Genomic DNA, 19,490 nt, shown 5'->3' with positions numbered 1-19,490 from the left:
CCGATGGCCTCTGCGTCGTCTCCTACCGCGACGACGTCTTCGTCATGGACGAAGTCTTCATCGTCGTCTACACCGAATGTAGAGTCCCGCTCCGACTCGGGGTCCGACTGCTGGTCAGGATCCTCTTCATCGACGCCTTCATCGTCATTAGCCTCGAAGATGTTCTCCGGTTTTAAGTGCCGCTTTCTGTGCCGACTGTCGTGCGGCACGTCGAAGTCGAAGCGTTTTCTTCGACCGGAACTTTGAACAGGCCATACAGCTGGCCTCGACGTGGTCCGGGGATAAACATTTATTCCGCACTGGGTGCACATCAATGTGAGGGTATTTTGAGTTGCAGACGGGGCATCTCTTGAATGGGCTCCGTTCCATCGTCGTCGTAGTTGGGGCCTGTGGTGTCGAAAAGGCAAACGGCCTTCGACGTCCTGTTGGAAGAACTAGATGAAGTGCAGTCACCGAACGAGACAATACCGACGCCCCGAAGGCCTATTGGCCTTGCGCAAAGAGTTTTATATCGATTCCGAACTTGAGTCAAGAAAGTACATCCGAACCCAATGGCGGAAAAAAACAATCTGAGGATGGAGAGGATGCCCATGCGCACTGTAGTCCAGGGGAGGAGCCACCTATCTCGTGATACTTCGAAGACTCTTCCAGGACAACAATGTCCAATCATCCAGACCCAACACTAGGCGGCGATCTATGCACAGATATGAATTCAGCAGCCCACATGCCTCGAACACTTTGTAAGCACAATAGGTACAGGGGTTGCAGTAGGCAACACAATTCTACACACAATTTAGCATTGAGCTCAATGGATTTTCTTATATAAACACAGTTGATGACTTTGTAGATTACTTTGATAGTTCCAGGACTAGTAAAAACGTTTTAGGTATTGCAGTGATTTTTCAGGAATATAAAGCTATTTTAAAAGTTCACACTTAAAAACTTTTCAACAGAAATCTGGCAATGTTATCCAATGGGAGAAAATTCAGGTTGCAGGTAAAGTACGATCTCGTTACACTGGTAATCCAGTACTGGGCTCCTGGGTCCAGCACTGGGGTCTCAACTTATAACAGGTAAGTAATTTCGTTTCAGTATTTCGGATGATTTTTAAAGAATATTTCAAGTTTTCAAAAGTAGACACTTAGAAGAAATTTCATAGAAAAGCAGACAATGGACTCCTATGGAGAAAATTCAGGTTACTAGTGAACCAGGTAAGGATTACTTTTGCGATTCAGTACTCGGCTACAAGGTACAGTACTAGCTTCTCTCCTGATCACAGGTGAGTACTTCGGAATTCGGTTGATTTTATATGAATATTTTAAGTTTCCAAAACTTCACACTTAGAAGACATTTCGAGTCAAACCAGTCAATGTTATCCAATGGCAGGTAAGCGAGTTACAAGTTTCCAGGTGAATAGTCGTCTGGTGAAGTTGTAGTTCTGGGCATAGACTCAGGGGTCCCCCAGGGTCAGGTAGGTACAGTTGGTTCACCCTGAGCGGCGCAGGGGCGGCCGGGTGCAGATTTAGTTAGGCCCAATGTTATCCAAATGAGGGACAGGGGGCTTCCGGTTGGTGGCTGCTGGCTAGCAGGCCACGCAGCTGTGGGAGCTGGGCTCTTGGTCACTTGCTCAGGGCAAAGGGGGAAGCAGGATAGGGCAAAGGTCGCACTGCCAGCGGTACTCGGGCGGCTGGGTGCAGGGAGCTTATGAGAACATCGGGCGCTCAATGTTGTCCAATTGGAAAGGTCAAAAGGGAATAAAGGCTGCAGGCTCGGGGGCAGAGACTCTCCAGGGGAGACCAGCACTTCGAGAGGTAAGTTTGGATCTTGGAGCACAGGTAGGTACCCCAAAGGGAGGCACAGCGGGCTGTAGGGCGCTGGGTGCAGGGGTGTCTTAGGGTGTCGGAAAAGCTTACCCTCAGCTGGTTGCGGTTGGGGTGGCCCCTGGTTCCGAGTCTGCAGGCGTCGTCTGGTTCGTCGCGGAGGGTCTTTGGGTACTGGACTTTGGGTCCCAGTCGCCGGGGCACGTCCTCGTGGTCTTGGATCACTCGGGCACGGGCCGGGCTCGGCGGGTGCAGAGTGGGCTGGTCCGGAGCTTCCTGGCAGGCACCAGGGGGGTTGTTGCAGCAGAGCCTCTGCTAATGGGAGTCCCAGTCTTTAAGAGGGTCAAGGCAGGCAGGTCCTCTGGGTGTCCCGAGGTTGCTGTCCGCAGGAGTCGCTGGGATTTAGGCAGGAGCAGGTTCCACGATCGGGTGCCGACATGAGCATAAAAGGTTGAGACGGGCTGATGGTGGTAGGGGGAGGGCATCGCGAGCAGAGGCACAACAAGTTCGGCCACTTGTCATTGCAACATATTACACGAATTGTGAAAAAATTGCTTAGCTAACAATTAAAGGAGTCTGTACTGCAGCCAGTAAAAGATCCAGTCCCGGTGGGCATGGCCAAAAGTGGACAGGGCGGCAACAAAGAGGGACTAAAAAGCCTCCTTAACAATAGAATGCCAGCGTTTAGCCTAAGCTATGACGCAGGCCAATGGGAAGAGGGGACGGGGCTTCAAGCTCCCTTCCGAAACCATATCAATTTCAAGAATGCCTTGCCTGGCAAGAGCAACGCATGTGCACTGCTAACGCCAGGCGAGACCTAAAAAGGTGGTCTCTAGGAGAAGAGAGACACTTTGGATCCAGATGGTTTCCTTATCTTTTTAAATATCTCATTGTCCAACCAGGATTTATTTAAATCATACTTGTCCAGCAATTCTTGCAGGTAGAACATAGTGTTTGCCCCCATTTCACACCCACAAGGTTGCTACCAATAATGATGCATTCTTTAGTCATCATCAAATTCTGTTTCCATAGCCTTAAATGTAAAGGTTTACACTGACTGTAAACAATGGGCTATCAGACCTTTCGCACATAATTGATGATGGCAGTGCAACTTTGAAATTAAAATCAAATTCATATTGTTTTGGGTGTATTTTAGAACCAGCAGGACAGTACCATAAATATTCTCGATGTGACCCATAATGGAAAGAAAAACATCAATGTATACTACAAATGTAGAAGTAATTTTCCAAACAAGTCAGGCACAACATAAAATTCAGCTCTTAGAACATTAAGGTAAACCGGTTAAGACGATTAAACTTTTTTGGGCTTCCTCAATTGATATTCATTTAAAGATTAACATCTGTGGAATTTCAAAGAGGGAGACTGTTTAAAAGCCTACTGCATGGACGTATGCTCTAACTAAAGTTTAAAACAGCAAACGGATGGGATAGAGATAAGCGCTTCTCTCCACATAGGGTATATTGTCAATTCATATTAATGCATACAAAGAAACAGGAGACCTGTTTCACCTTTGACCTGACCTTCAATGTGTCAATCTCTTCATACAATAGAGCAGTTTGGGTATTTGCTGTAGCTGCAACAACCGCAATGACATGCATATAAACACACTGCTTTAAACATAATCCCCACATGAGAATGGTATTTAATCAAAGTCTTATATTGTTTATTTTGGCTCAAGTCAGTCAACAGCACAGTATATCTTAATTGTGGGAACGGCGTTAACACTATGTCTTAAAAATACTAGAATGACATGATTAATATGTATGAAAAATCTCATTTACCATCATTAATAAAAGGATGATGTTTACGTGTCTTAGTTTGTAGGCAGAAATATGGTCAGATTTATAACTTAAATGCTATAAAGGAGCATGATTTAAAACAAATCACATGCCTAAATCGCAAGTAAAGTGTTGTTGGTATTGAGGGACAAAAGGCGTACAAACATCACACCTTCCTAGACCAAGTTAGATATCCATGCCTTCCTTGACCAATGTTATATAGCCATAATGTAGACTCGCAGCCTCGGTTACAAAGTAAAAGGCACTATAATGTGCATCTATTATGACTGGCAATGGAGAGTCTGAGATTAAAGTCATGGAAAGAGCAAACTCTGGAAGAAGTGCGATTGTTAAGGATGGTCTCTGTTAATTACTATGCATAACTACTTTAGCTCAGAGGAGCTATATTTCCTAAGTACCAACTGACCCATAAGCTTCCATCCCTGTTTCTAAAGATATTGGTCACTTTTAGGTACACAGTATGCCTTATTATTTACTAATGAACTCACCTTGTTACCCTGAATCAAATGGAAATCTTTCCCATACGATTTTAGTCCCTGTTCAAAATTTCTACACTCTTCTTCTGTCCACACAGACAGTTCCTCTGAAAGAGATGCAAGAGAAAACACTTAAAATTACTGAAGCACAAGTCCATTAAAACTCAGGGACCTGCAGTCCAACACTTCAAAACAAAAGCATCTCATTATAAAACATTACATGCTTCTTTAAATAATGGTTAAGGATCTTGTTTCATTTATCATCTGTAAGGCCTGCTGTGGTGGAGACTTACCTATAGTGTATTCATTGTATGTGGGCAGGGCATACAGTTGTGGGCCATGTTGTGTTTTCACTTTTTAGAACATCTTGACACGCAGTCTGCAGTGGCAGTCTGTATGGGTGTTGTGCTTGGTCCCTCAGAGTGGCACAAAATATGCTGCAGCTCTTAGGGATCCTCTTTAGTGCCTATGCCCTAGGTACCCGAGGTACCACTTTCTAGGGACTTGGAGAATGGCAAAAGGCCTGGTCACTTGGGGATCACGTGACCAGATGTCTTGTTTTGGGGCAGGGAACACTGGCAATGGGGATCGGGTGAACAGTAATCCAGTACACTTCAGTTAGAGTTGCATCAAATAGCAGGCAAAACGTTAGGGGGGACTACTGCAACAAAAATTAAGTTTCCTATACTTGGGGCATTACCCACGACTCTGGGTGTGGAAACCTTGAGGTGCAGTTTTGGCATTTTAGGTTTTCTTGGGTGCCAAATAGATTTATTTGCAGAAAACCCCATCATTGGGAGTAGGATTTGATGGTGGAGTTGTTGATGCAGCTTGCTTAGCACCTCGGGTAAGTTGTCTCTCCTTAGGATGTTCTCGGCTAGGTGTATCTGAAGGTGAATCACCCAATTATAAATCTTCTGGGCCAGCACTGACAACTGTGGTGAGGGAGTGCCGCCCTTTTTCTGTAGGTCATGCTGTCCATTTTTAGGTCTCACCTGAGCCAGCGCATGTGTGCTCTGTCTCTGGCGAGACATTTAGTGTGTGGGCTTTTAAAAGTCCTACCACAGCTTTTTGTGGCCTAGATTCTGCGGTTATGCGCACAGTGTCGAGCCGAGGCGCCATCTGGCTTTCCTCTCTCGTCATAGCTCATTAACCGCATCGCTCTTTCACAGCCGCGTTTGCTTTCCGCATGCCCCTGCCTGTTTATTAATGTATTGCCTTGTCTTGTTTCACGGCGTAATGCTGCAATAAATAAACAAGTCGGAGATGATTTCAAAGCTTTGTGTTAAAAACAAAGGCACTTTGCTTGTAAGTAAGTGTGTACCCCTCCAACTAACTTTGAAGTTTAAAAAAGACACTGAGGTTTCTGTAATTATGCACGCGCTGTTCTGTGTCAAGGAATTATCTTAGAAGCATCTCGAGCCTTGGGAAACGAGGCTTCCCACCTCTTCTACCTCCAGGAAAGCGCGTTGCTAGGGATCCGCTTTCAGTTGTGACGCGCAGTTTAGAGAGATAACCATCATTAACAGGCTGCTAGGACCAAACTGCTGTATAAATCAAAAATTACAGGAGTGAAATGGGGAAGACCTGCAAGGCCGGCTGCTAAAGTCACAGAGCTGCTCAGTGGCATAAATCCGGGCATGGGCATGCTCTGAGCTTCCACAAACAAAAACATTCTTCACTATGGAAGCAACTAAGGTGCAATAATGCTGCTGACTGGAAGCACGATGCTGCTCCATTACCAGCAGCACCGCCAAGAAGTATTGAATCTTAGGGTTGCAGATAAGCACACTACTCCAGAAGCAGACTCTTAAACCAGTATTTTATCTTTTATATCACGCTGTTTTGTTCTATTATTTCTCCCTAGTTTGTGAACAATTGTTTATCAGGACACTCTAAAGTTGTTCCTGGGTGTACAAGGATGTGGCCACGAAGTTCTAAATAGACTTTCTCAGAATTCACACGTTGCCCCTAAGTGAGGCTGAAACTTTTTTTGTTTAGGTTTCCCTCTTTTTTATTAAGGTTTATGAACAACCAAAACAACAATACAACATATGGGTAGTCACACCCATCAAGAAAACTACATCTTGCCACCCCTTCTGTTGCTCCCCTTCCTTAGCCAAAGTTAATTGCTCAATTCCCTCTTACATCTCAGTACAGGCCTCCATAACATGTTTAACTGCTCTAAAGCAATTTATCGCAATAGTTCCCAGTTTTTGGATTTAAACAGTCCTACCTAAACCCAGTTCAATGTATATTATTCGGAATACTGAGTGGCAATTCCTCTGCATCATTACTGAACATTCATAAGGTTAATATTTAAAAGTTTAACATATGATTAACTGCCTGATACAGGTGAAATAGGTATACTGGACCAAGTGCAGTGTAAACTACTGACCATTCACACTGTTGTGTTCTATAGTGTGCAGCCTGGATCGGGCAGAGTACATTCATCACCACACAATGCTGTGCAGTGCAGCATGTGGGTTATCACCCGAAGTGATCGGAGAATCGACTTACACAATGCTATGTACTAAGGCACATGGTCTGCCTCTTTCACCATACACTGGTGCACCACTGTCTCTGGCACTGTACAATGACTCTACACCTAGCTGTGCACTGCCACGTGTAGTCGGTCACTTGCACCATATAGTTATTAGACACACACACACACAGTTTCTAATCGCATCATATAGTCTGTCTTTGGTGCTATGTAATAGCTCACCACTGGCAGTGCTGTGTACCGAAGCATCGGATTTTTCTCTGGTACAGTGCAGGGACTAAGCAGAAACCGTACCTTTTTCTGCTGTATGTATTCCATCTCTCAGTGTACAATGAATTGCTACACACAATGCAGTGTCTTGCAGTAAATGACCAAAGGGAGGGGGAACTGGATACACCATGAGCCTTAAAGTTTCAAAAGGTTTTTTATTATGCTGATTTTGTGCATTGGCTGCTTTCCCTACATCTTGCACAAAGTTAAGAAATAAAATGTTCCGTTGATCTGTGAGGTGGGATTTCATAGAAACTAGAATCAGCTTTCCAAGCCTTTCTGTTCCATTTCATCCATTTTGTTTTTTCTGTTTCGCTCTACTTTCATATATTATTTTCTTACCCTGTTTGTATTTGTTTGTCTATATGTCCTGCTTTATTTAATTTGTTAATTTATGGACATTTTGCAGTCTTCACTTCTTTTTTTTATCATTCTGTCTTTATAGTGCTGTTTACATTTTCCCCTATATTTTCTTTTCACCCCCATTGCCTCAGATTCATTCCATTTCCATTTCATTTTCCTCCTTTCTCAAGCATCCCTTCTGTTTCCATTTTCTTTCCTCTTTCACTCCTTTGGTAGGTAAAATTCCAATACCTCTAATTCTCACAAATGCAAGACCAATTTGCATTGCAAATGGTTGTTATCAATACCACTTCGACCTGAATGTTCCGAAAGAATGTCCTGAGGGCCAATTAGATAGCAAGAAGAAGCTAGAGGTAACTGATGTAAAATCCCTAGTTTTGGGGTAATCAGATACCCTTAACTGTCATGATGTGGAATGTTGCACCCCCCAAGATTATTATTGTTCCACCAAAGCAGAGCGCATTTACCAACACTAGATCCTGTAGATGACCCTCTGCTTGTGACCTCTGTGCAGAGGCACTCCTGCAATGGGCGCATGTGCAATCTGGCATGGGGAACTAGGACTTTGCAAGAAGCCATCATTCCCTAGAGGTGCATAACTGTTCTAAAGAAGGGGAAAATTGGCTGAAAAAGAAAGCTAGTACTCGGAGGATTGGGTTAAGAATTGCCCATAATGGCATTGAGGATTGACCCTAAAAAGCATTGACACTGTAGGGGCTGAAGAGGAGACGTGGTAGCGTTTACTGTGAAACCCAATCTGTATAGTAGGAAGATGGTAACTCGGGTGCTGCCGGTCTACAATCTGGACCTGCCAATCTTTGAGAGAGAGGAAGATGTGTGTGCCTCTGAGCTGGGCAGCTACAACCACTAGGCATTTAGTAAACACCCCGTGGGCTTTGGTAACCCCAAAGGGTAATACCTTGAATTGATAGTGTTGTCCACCTATAACAAAGTGAGGGTAGCGCCGATGAGCAGAATGCACCCTTCAGATATACAGCGGTCAAAAAGTCTCCTTGCTGCAGCATTGGAATAACATCCTACAGTTTTGTCATATGGAAATATTATGATTGTATGTAGGTGATGAAGAAAGTATAGGGGTACAATACTGAGCACTGGTAGGTCACCAGCCCTATTGCCCCTTTCAGCAGAAGCGTGTGCACCTCTTCTTGAAGAAAGTGGAGATGATCTGTGCTTGAGGTGCGTGCACAGGGTGAAATGTTTGGTGGGGAGGAGAAGAGTACTAGGCAATGACCGTATTGATGGTGTTTGACGCAGATTATGCCTTCAAGGTAGACACCTTCTTCAAACCTAAATGAGGAGCGGAGACCAAGGTTTGCTTGGACTTATTGTTGCGGAGAGACAAACAAGGGTTGAGGTATTTGGTGCAGTCCAGATTTATGTCTGATTTCTTGTCTTGATGCCAACAAGAACCCAAAGACTGGAGAGGCCCTGAAGGTGGCACAGTTTGTTGTGCTGGACACCCAGCCTCCTGATGGGTGGTGCTCTGCCTTGGTGTGTGGCTGTTTGTGAGGTTTATGGTGTTGAAGTTCAACCATACTGCTGACCCATGACGCTCATTAGGTTTGAGGACTAGTGATAGACATGGAAGGAATATTTTGTTCGAGTACTGGGTTAAAGTTCTTACAGCGGGGGCCCAAAGCATGAATGTCTAATGAGTCTGGTCTGGGAGCCTCCTCAGTTCACATCTCAACCTGATGGTGGAGAAAAACAATCTAACAATGGAGGCTCTGCCCATGCATAATCTCTACTAAGAGAGGAGTTACAGGAAACCTCAAGACTCGAAGAAGCTTTTTCAAACATAAAAAAACTTCTAAATGTCAGAGCCTAATACTAGATGGCATGAGTATGCAGAGCATGTGCATCTAAGCCATGCATGCTACGAACATATTGTTACCAAAGGTACTGCAGAGTCCTCAACTTGTGAATGAGTCTCGGAGCAATATTACCTGGGAGGTGGGGTTGAGTTGCGTCATTTAACATAAGGAATCATGTAATATAGCCCTAGCAACATATATGTCTTTAGGTGCCTGAAGTGTGAGGTAATAATGTTATGCATTAGTATGCAAGGAAGACAAAGTGGCGGTCTGGCACATTTCAGCAAAGACAATGCGCCTGGTGAGAGCAGTAGAAGCAGCCATGGCCTTCCTACACTGGGAACAATTGTGAGCTGGAACGCTATTCTAAGCCTCTGTTTTGAGAAGTTGATACAATAATATACTGCTTGGGGTTCAGTGTAAGCAGTTTTTCTTCTTCCTTTGGTTGAGGAGTGTTAGACCTGACAACATTGGAGTGAGACTCCCTTCCATTTTTGACGGATTGCCTCCTCTGTTTTGATATGTTTTTGCTGAATTTATGCTTTGGGCACTTGGCCACTGCTAATCAGTGCAAGTGCTCCCTATGTTAAATTGATATATTGATTGGATTCCATGATTGGGTTATTTGATTTATTATCAGCCCCTAGTACAGTGCACCATGTGTGCCCAGGGCTTGTAAATCAAATGCTGCTGGTGGGCTTGCAGCACTGGTTGTGCCACCCACAGAAGCAGCTTGTAAAGTGTGTCTCAGGCCTGCCATTGCAAGGCCTGTGTGCAATCTAGCACTGCCATGTCGACTTGGCCAAGTGCACCCACTTGCCAATCCCTAAACCTTCCCGTTGCTTCATATTAGACACCCCTAAGGTAGGCCCAAGGGCAGGGTGCATTGTAAGTATAAGGTGGGACATGCTCTGATGTGTGTAGCATGTTCTAATAGTGAATTACAGCCATTTTCGTTTTTCACTATTGAAGGCTACTGTTCTCATAGGTCAGAATGGGTAGTTAAGGTTATTACATTCTTAAAACCTAACTGACTCAGGGAACACGGTATAAATTCGAGTTTAGTATGCCAGAACTCAGAATAATAAAATACATCTTTTAGTTAAGTTTATTTTAATATTCTGTGTTTGCAAATGCCACTTTTAGAAAGTAGGTATTTGCTTGCCTAACCATTTGAGACTGCCTCCGCTGGGTTGTGTATTCCTTGTCTGGGTTTGTGTGTGACAGGGCTGGGGGGTTCCAGGAGACAGGCTGGGGCAGCCCGGTGGTGAATAGAGAGATCTGCATCTAGATGGGAGGGAGGAGTTGCACCTGGGACCTGAATAGGGCTGGGCCATCCCTCTACAATGCTGGCTCCACCCCCTGTGGCTTGTCTGATGTGTCTGCACTGCACTGTGAAAGGAGAGGAGGAATCATGTCAACAGAGTGCTCCAGAGCTGTATCTTCCCTCCCCTGTGCTGACTCCACCTCCTGTTGGGCGGCTGATGTCTCTGCCCTGCACAGTGAAAGGGAGTCATGTCAACAAAGTGCTCAGGAACTGGTTTGAGCTAGGCAGAGGGCTCTCTGCCTTCAGAGAACAAAGGATTTTGGGGTTTAAATATTGGGACCCTGATCCCAAGAAATTAGATCATTTCTGGAACAAGAAACCTTTCTGCCAAGGAGAAGAACCAAGGAAGCTGCAGGAGTTTGGACTGCGCCTCTGCCAGTGCGCTGTTTGCTGGGTTGGCCTGCAGTGGTTGCTTCATTGCCAAGGGAAAGGAGAAGGAACTTTGTAAGGACTTTCATCTACAGAATATTCTCCAAGGGTTTGAACTGTGCTTGCCTCCTGCTGAAGTCTCAAAGACAAAAGACTCACCTCCAGCTCCCTCCTGAATTTCCTTGCTGGGAATTCTGACTCCAGTCACTTCCGTGCCGCTGAGAGCTGGAAGCGCGACGCATCCATAGGAAGCGTGTCGCCGCCACAGCTGAAATCATCGCAACGCCGGAGAAGCGAGCCTTCGCCGCATCTCCCTGGAAGCATGTGTTCATCGAAGCTGCCTGCTGTCGCGTCACCGGAGAAGCGTGACGCCATCGAGAGGGTCGCCATCGCATCACCGGAGAAGCGTGTCTCAGGGCCTGTCGCAGCTCCAAAGTACAGAGTCGTCGCAAGGCTGCCAGGGCATCATCGCATCGTCATCGCATTGCCGCATCAAGGGGCCCGACCAACCTCCCCTTCTGCGAGCCTTTTGTTCACTTTGCGGTACGCATCCAGGTACTTTGTTGAGAACTTTGTCGCATTTACCAACAACTTGAATGAAGAGACTTTAATCATCTTTTAATCAATCTTAAGTGTAGTATTGTGGATTTTTGTCATTTGTGGTCTTGTGTTAAGTCTATATAAAGAATACTTATTTTCATAAAATCTATGTTGTGTCCATCTGTAGTGTTATCACTGTATTACGGTGTATATTCACAAAGGCTTAACACATTGCCTCTGAGATAAGCCTGTCTGCTCGTGCCAAGCTACCAAGTGGGTGAGCAGGGGTTATTAAGGAGTGTAATCCCCTTATCCTGACTTAGAAGTAAGGGTCCCTATTTGGACATAGGTGATAACCATTGCCAACTAGACCCCCCAAGATCTAACAAGGAGGAAAGATGGATTGACAATTGATCGATTGGGCCCTGTTGGACAGACAAACTTTGGCAAGTATAAAGTGCAGGAGCGAAGTACCAGTTTATCTGGGTGGAACACCGTGAGTGAAATGAGGATGGTCCGAAAGGTCCTGTATTTCAGCAACCGACCATATGCACTGGTCCCAAGAAGCCATGAGAAAAGAAAACATCAACTTTAAATCCCATTGTGTAATAAGAAACATTGTGGGAGGAAACCATACAGTAAACAGGTCAGAAAATCCACAAATAGCATCTTTAATAGAGAGGATTGATCAGGTAGACAGATAAGGCAGTCAAATATACTTTTCTAACCACTCATGCCAAAGTATTCTGGACAAGGAAGAGCACAAAGCACATAACATCAGAGAAGCAAAACTGGAAAGGACAGGACATGCAAAAGAATACACACTAAAATTAGGTATCCAAATGTAATCTTGTGGTAGTGGTGTCATATGCGTGCAAGGAGATCTACTTGCTACTTTGATCGACCACAGCAGACTGGTGCCACTGGATTTTGTGTGTGGGTAATCACAGCCCACAAAAAATGTATCACTGGTGCTGTTCTCTGCGCCTGCTGCACCATCTTGAACTCTTCTGTGCGTCACTGGCAAAGGGTAGGAAGGTCAGTCACTTCCTTAGGCAAGGAGAGTAAGAGGGGTACTGTGGTCCAGCAGCGGCCCTTAATTCTCTTACGTTTGAATCTGGTTTATGTTGCTCTAGACCAGTGATACTCAATGCAGCCCTCCTGACCTTTATATGTGGCCGTCTGGGTACCAGCAGCACTTTACTCAACTCAGCACAAACATGAAAAAAAATATTAAATGTACAGTAAGCACTCATTTAAAGGTTAATTGCAGTTAGGGAAAGGAAGTAACTAGACCCTTAACTTCAGGAACACCTTAGTTTTTAAAGACAGCCACTATATATACACCTTTGCCTCCTCCATACCCCCTTTGGACCCCCCCGCTGGCATCAGTGTGGCTCTCGGTCACAGCATAGACCAAACTTTGCGGCCCCATGAAAAAGTTTGTGAGTATCAATGCTCTAGACAATGGGAAACCCCTTACCTATTGCATTCTACAAATACAACAAGGCTTCTGAGCAACAAGTAGAAATACTCGATATGAGGAATTAATTCCAATGTGAGATTACCATGTCTTGATAGCACTGATTCTTAGGCCTCGATTTGTATTTCCTCATAAATTTTAATGAAAGTATAAGGTAGTAAAACAGTCAGAAAGAATATAGGTCAGCCAACACGTGTTTCGCCCTTGGCCGACAAGCCTGGGTTTTTGCAAGGCGTTTAAAAAAAATTTAAGTGTGTCCTGATTGATGTTCGGTAGTAAAACTTAGTTCAGACTATGTTAGCGTAGATCATTTAAAAAAAAAACAAGTGAGTCAGGACAGTGTGTGGGCCGTCCTTGTCCCAATGTAGTATTCAAATAATCACCAGAGACTGGCCACTAGAGAGTGACTGGTTAACCAGAGTAGTGTCTAACACCACAGAAGATGATTAAAAGAACCCTCACACACCAACCTAGTAGGTGTCATGCTTCATCATTGGGTTCCAAGTTGGGTAGACGAGTGCTACCCAACTGTGCTACGACACCTGATTACAGCGGAGCTGGTTTTTGTGCTATGATGTAGTGCGTGTGGTGATGTTACAACTACCTCTGGGAAACTCACTATACAATACTTTATTCCCAGTGGCCCAGGGTATATTTAAAATAAGGTAAGGTGGATAATATTTCAGAACTGTAAGTGTCTGAATTATCTTTTAATCATCCCCTGTGGTGTTAGACACAACTATGTTAGCATAGAGGCATACCGATTTTTACGGATGTATGACATAGCTTCGCTAAGTGTTTCTAAATTGACACGGACGGAGCCAATTACAAATAGACAGTCTCACACACAATTCGAGCTCTACGCTAGTAATCTCGTATTGGAATTAATTCCTCATATCGAGTATTTCTACTTGTTGCTCAGAAGCCTTGTTGCTTACCCTGCCTGAGGACTGAGACTGTGGCTGGTTTATGAGTGATGTCCGAATTTACTGAAACAGTACTTTTTTTTTTGCACAATTTGTAACGATATAGGCAACCATTTAACTTGATGTCTGAATTATTAGATCTAAAGCATAAGCACAATACACACTACTTCCTTGCACCAGCTACCTGTCCCTTTTCATACCAGGCCAATCTACTTGCCGCCTAAGAAAGTAATGAGACGGACAGCGGCAATGGCAGTCAGCAGTTCTGGTGAAGTCTCCCAAGTAAAACTTTGGGGCGCAGCTCAGGACAAAAACTAGGAATAGCGTAATACACACACACACAAGTAGGGGGCCCTTCCCAGACAGCAATGCTGGTCGCCAGAGTGAGTGAAATCAGCTGGTAAGAGGGAAAGAATAGGTAACAATACTATGCATGCCTCATACACAAAGTAGTGTCCTTCTGAAATTGGGAGCACTTAAATTAATTCCATATAGAAGCTGGGCATAACAATAATTTTATCAATTACAGTAGTTAAAAAAAACACAGAGGATCATAAAAATGGTCAACTTGCTGCTCAAGTTTCATTTTTAAGAAATGTTGCTAAATATTCCATACATTAAATGAGTAACTACAGTAGAGACGACACCCTCCATCAGACCAGGATATAAAATATAATCCTGAATTGATGTAGTGTCAGCATGCATGAAAGGTAGCAGCACCAATGCCCAACAAGAAGTGCATGCCGTGTGTTTGGGTGTTTTACAGTACCACCTCATCCATCACATGTGCCGTGTATTCTGAAACTATTTTTTTCTTGTCCTACCATCCAAACAGGGAAAATTGTAGCACAAGATTAACTAATATACTTTTTAAACCTAGGTGGCGAGGTGAAACAAGGGAAGGTAGGAAGTGCCTGGCTTTCCTTTACTGGCACATTAATAATTAGAGAAAGGGATCCTTTGATTGAGGAATGTCACTGACCTGCTATCTGGTACTTTGAGTGGGCAGAAATATGTGGAACAATTAAGTGTGGAGGGGCATTGGACCCGAAAACATCCAGTGACCCTTTGATCCGCTTTTAATCGTACTCAAGTTACCGCATAATAAAGGGTACACTTGTGGTATACCTTAAGGTATTTTTTGGTTTAAATCATTTTTATTGAAGTTTTTAATAGCAAACACATTACAAGACGACATGATAATAGTTCGAAGGACCACCCGCCCTTCCAGCTGGCTACTCCCCTCCCGCTCGAGGGCGAGTCTCACCTCTGTGCAAGAGAATGTGTCCATGAAAGTGGGTGAGGGCCCAGATTTGACCGACAATGTCATGAAACAGTCCCATCAACATGCAACAATCCCTGTTCCCCCAACCCTCCTCCCCCTTTACCTCTCGTATCCCTCCCCCCCGGTGTGGTCGGTAGGCGTCCGCCAAGCGTTCTAAGGCATGCCTATAGTGTGAGATTCAGATTGAGGTCTCCGTGTTCTTCCTAAAGTCATCCGGTAGACAGAGCACCCTGAGGTATTTTGGGCATGTGATTTCGGTAAATTCGTCTGACAGGAGGGAAACTAGAGGTTGCCAAGTGTCCAGGAATGTGTCTCGTGTCTGAGTGTGGAGAAGTGTGGCTCAATGATTAGAGCGGCAGACCCTGATGCAGAGGTCTAGCCCGGGACCAGGGTTCAATTCCCTGCCTCGGTGGGTGTTGGGCTCAAAAAATTCCACGGACCTGATCATTCTCGCCTCGGTGCCTATTCCAATCATGGAGTCCCACTCTGCAACTCTGGGCAATAGCTTGCTTAATCTCCACAACGGCCCCCACAACGCTAAGGATCCCTGGCCTCCACCTTGGGGGTGCCCAGGAGTGGACGCCTCACAGGGAAAGCCAGGATGGGTTCCACAGCGGTATTCGTACAAGCGCCTTGAGACCCTTGCGGGTGAGTAGTGCGCTATACAAGTATCAATTTACAGTGAGGGAGGCTTGTATCCTTTCCATACCCATGATGTACCATAGCCTGTGGAGCCACCCCGCGTGTGTGGGTTTCCTCTTGGTGCCCCATAATGATAGGATATGTTGAGTGGCAGCCCCCATGGCCAGCCCCATCTGCCTCCCCCTGAGCGTTTTGAGGGGAACGTGATGGCATTGGGGAGACCGAGAAGTGCATATGCTAGAAATCAGGGGACCTCTGTCTTAAAGTGTTTATCGATATCGCGTAACACCTGCTCCCAATACTCCTGTACTTCCGCACATTCCCACAATATATGAGTAAGTGTCCCTGTGTGGCCACACCCTCTCGAACATGTCGGGTCCCTACGTGGATTGCTCTGGTGTAGCCGTGCAGGTGTGAGGTGCCAGTAGTATGCTATTTTCACCGCAGATTCTCTGCTAGCTACGTTCCGGGCAGTGTGGTGGGCTCTGAAGTAAATGTCCTGCCATTCTCTTTGTCAGTGAAGGAGCATTCCAATTCTCGTTCCCATCGCTTTTGGCCCGCTGACCGCGAGGCGGGAGGAGGTGGGCCGAGCATCTTGTATATGTCTGTAATCGCCTGTTTATCCGTTGTTTTCGTGTATAGGCATTTCTCGTAAGTTGTGAGATGTCTGCTCACGTGGGGCAGCACCTCACTCGTCGTTAGCCAGTGCCTGATCTGAAAGTATTGAAAACGCCGAATCGGAGGGAGTGTGTAATAGTCTTGTAGGGTGTGCATTTGCAGGAAACCCTCGGGATCAAAGAGGTCGCCGGGCGCCTTGCACTCAGACAACCGCCATTGCGGGAACGACCCGGGGATCATGCCCGGTGGAAAGGCCGGGTTATCAAACAGGGGCGTCATCGGGGACGGAAATGTGGTGGGGCCACATGGGACCGCCACTTTGTCCCATACCTGCATCACTATTCTCGTGATGGGCGATCTTTTAAGGGACGAGGACCTGTCGGTGCATTTCAGGAATGGAACTTTCCATAAGGACATCTGGCCCATAGCTCGGTTTTGGAATAACCATCTTTTTTCCGATTCGTGTCGGCTCCATTCCAAGTGGAGCTGCGTCGCCTGAAAGTAGTGGAGTAGATCAGGGACTCCCCGGCCGTCCTCTGACGTGGCACGCATGTTCAGGTCTCTGCGAAGTCGCGGGCGTTTGCCAGCCCAAACAAATTGTCGGATGCTATCTTGCAGTTTCCTGAGCATGCCTATTGGCGGAGTCACCAGGATGGTTTGGAACAAGTACAGGACTTTCTGCAAGAGAGACATTTTGACTGCCGCCACTCGCCCCAGCCAAGAGAGTGGCTGCCGGCACCACCTTGCCAGATCACCTTGCAGTTCAGCAAGCAGAATTGTGTAGTTTTGTTCCACTGTTTGGGCCGTGCTCAGTGTCAGGGAGATGCCTAGGTACGGCAGCGACATCCGGGAGGAAAGGCCCCCATATCGCCGCGAGTCTCGTGCAGTCGCGCGGGCGTTACGCCCCAGCGGCAAGATCAACAATTTCTCGACGTTCATCTTAAAACCCGATATTTTCCCAAAATCCTCCATCTCTGTGAGGAAGGCCGGCACCGATGTCGAGGGGGCTTCCAGGGCAGCGAGGACATCGTCCGCGTAAAGACTTATGGTCTGTGGTTCTCCGCCAAACCGAACCTCGACAATGGCCGGGTTATCTCGAACCCTTTGCGCGAGCGGCTTGATGTACAACGCAAACAGTAGGGGTGAGAGTGGACACCCTTGTCTGGTGCCCCTCAGGATGTCAAATGGCCGTGAGCGCACCCCGTTGACATTAATCGTGGCTTGAGGGGCCGCGTAGCAACTAGCGACCCACGTGCGGAACCGGTTTCCCATCCCGAACCGCACCAGGACTGCATTGAGGTACCCCCCAGTCCACCCTGTCAAACGCCTTTTTCGGCATCCACAGACAGGAGGACTGCATCGGAGTCATTGAAGTGGACCTTGTCGATGACGTGGAGCAGGCGCTTGGTATTGTCCGCGCACTGCCTGTTCGGGATGAAACCCGTCTGGTCTGGCTCGATGATACCCGGCAAGCATGGGCCCAATCGCGCCGCCAGCACACCAGTGAATAGTTTTAGGTCTAGGTTGAGGAGTGAAATGGGTCTGTAAGCTGCGCAATGAGACAGGTCCTTGCCCGGCTTTGGAAGGACCACGATGTCGGCCTCCAGCATGTCCTGGGGAATAGAGCCCCTGCCCTGGAAGGAAATAAATAGCCTGGTCAGTAGTGGCGCCAGTAGGGGGCAGAAAGCCTTATAAAAGCCCTCCGAAAAGCCACCGGGGCCCGGAGCCTTTAACGGCTTGAGGCATGCGATCGCGGAAATAACTTCATCTGTCCTGATGGGCGAGTCGAGAGAATCCCGAGTGGCTTCATCGAGAGGCGTGATTGCCGTCCCGTTGAGATAGGACTCAGCAGCCGTCTGCCCGGTAGGTGGTTCTAAGGTGTACAGGGAGGCATAAAATGCCCGGAACGCCTCTGCGATCTGGTCGCCCCCCTGAGTGATAGGCCCCTTGCAGGTTTAAATGGAGGAGACTTTGGCGCGCAGTCTTGGCCTTGAGGCGCTCGCGAGCAAGCGCCCTGTTATATCGCCGCCTACGTAGTACGTGTGGCGTAAACGAAGGGCCGCGTATTCTGCTCTGTCCATGTCTAAACTCGCGAGCTGAGCCCTAACTGCCTTAAGTTGGCGCCAGATCCTGGGGGCCCCGGTTCGACTATGAGCCCGTTCTAGTTCAAGCGCCTGTTGGACAGGGATTGCCGCTTGTCCCTCCGCTCTTTGGCTTCCGAGGCGGCCACAGCGATTAGGTCCCCCGTCACCACCGCTTTAAACGCTCCCCACACCGCAGTCAATGAGACCTCAGGAGTATCATTCACGCGCAGGTATTCAATAATGCGATCATGGAGCTGTTGCTTAACTCCTGTATGCTGCAGGAGGGCTTCATTGAGGCGCCATCCACCCTTCCGCATCGCGATTCTCAGGACTCGCAAGTGTGTCAGGAGTGCATCGTGATCAGAAAGTGCGGCCGGGAGGACCTCTATGTCGTTTACCAGGGGGGCAAAGTCGGTGTTTCCGAAAAAGTGATCAAGTCGAGCGTATGTGTGGTGTACGTGGGAGTAAAAAGTGTAACCCGGGGTGGTAGGGTGATGTTTTCTCCATAGGTCCACAAATCCCCTGTCCGATAGCCACTGGCTCCCCTCAGCTGAGATTGCTCCCGCGTACCCAAATTGATGGCCTGACCTGTTTGTGTTGGAGTCCATCACCAGGTTGGTGTCCCCACCCACCAGTACGGATTTCGTGTTAGGGGTTAGTGCGCCTGCCAGGGCCCCTTTGAGAAATGGTTCTTGTTTGGAATCTGGAGTGTAAAGTGAGCCTATGACCAACGTCATCCCACCTATCTGAAGGTTATAAGCCAAGAATCTACCTTTAATTTCGGCCACCTTATCCCCTACCCGCCCTTTGAAATGACGTGCCACCAGTAGGGCCACCCCCGCCTTTTTCTCAGGTGTTGAAGAGTAGTATTGGAACAGGAAGGCCTTGGATCGCATTCTGTGCCAGTCTTTGGGTAGCAGGTGAGTTTCTTGGAGTAGGCACACCTCCGCGCCAGAGTTTTCCAAATAGGACAGGACGGCCCTGCGTTTGATGGGGTTGTTAAGCCCCTTTACATTCAAGGTAAGAATTTTCAGCGTGGAATCCGCCATAGTGGGGACATGTAAGGAGTGTAATGTGTGTAAGAGGTTCGCCGACCTCTCTGACCTATGCAATCTGCCTCGGGTGAACC

The 19,490-nt window shown here is 46.8% G+C and overlaps 1 protein-coding gene across 7 annotated transcripts in view; it reads right to left on the bottom strand.

The window, feature by feature from the left end:
• MIER1 (MIER1 transcriptional regulator) overlaps positions 1-19,490 on the bottom strand; it is a 396,268-nt gene that overhangs the window by 71,798 nt on the left and 304,980 nt on the right. For all 7 annotated transcript variants that reach the window (XM_086953817.1, XM_086953835.1, XM_086953836.1 and 4 more), the window contains one exon: positions 4,129-4,223. In XM_086953817.1, coding sequence (XP_086809943.1) covers positions 4,129-4,223 — 95 coding nt within the window. The remainder of the gene's footprint in view (positions 1-4,128; positions 4,224-19,490) is intronic.

This window comes from Lissotriton vulgaris, chromosome 1_1 (assembly GCF_964263255.1).
Source record: "Lissotriton vulgaris chromosome 1_1, aLisVul1.2, whole genome shotgun sequence".
Taxonomy (NCBI): domain Eukaryota; kingdom Metazoa; phylum Chordata; class Amphibia; order Caudata; family Salamandridae; genus Lissotriton; species Lissotriton vulgaris.
This window is presented reverse-complemented; position numbering and strand designations above follow the sequence as displayed.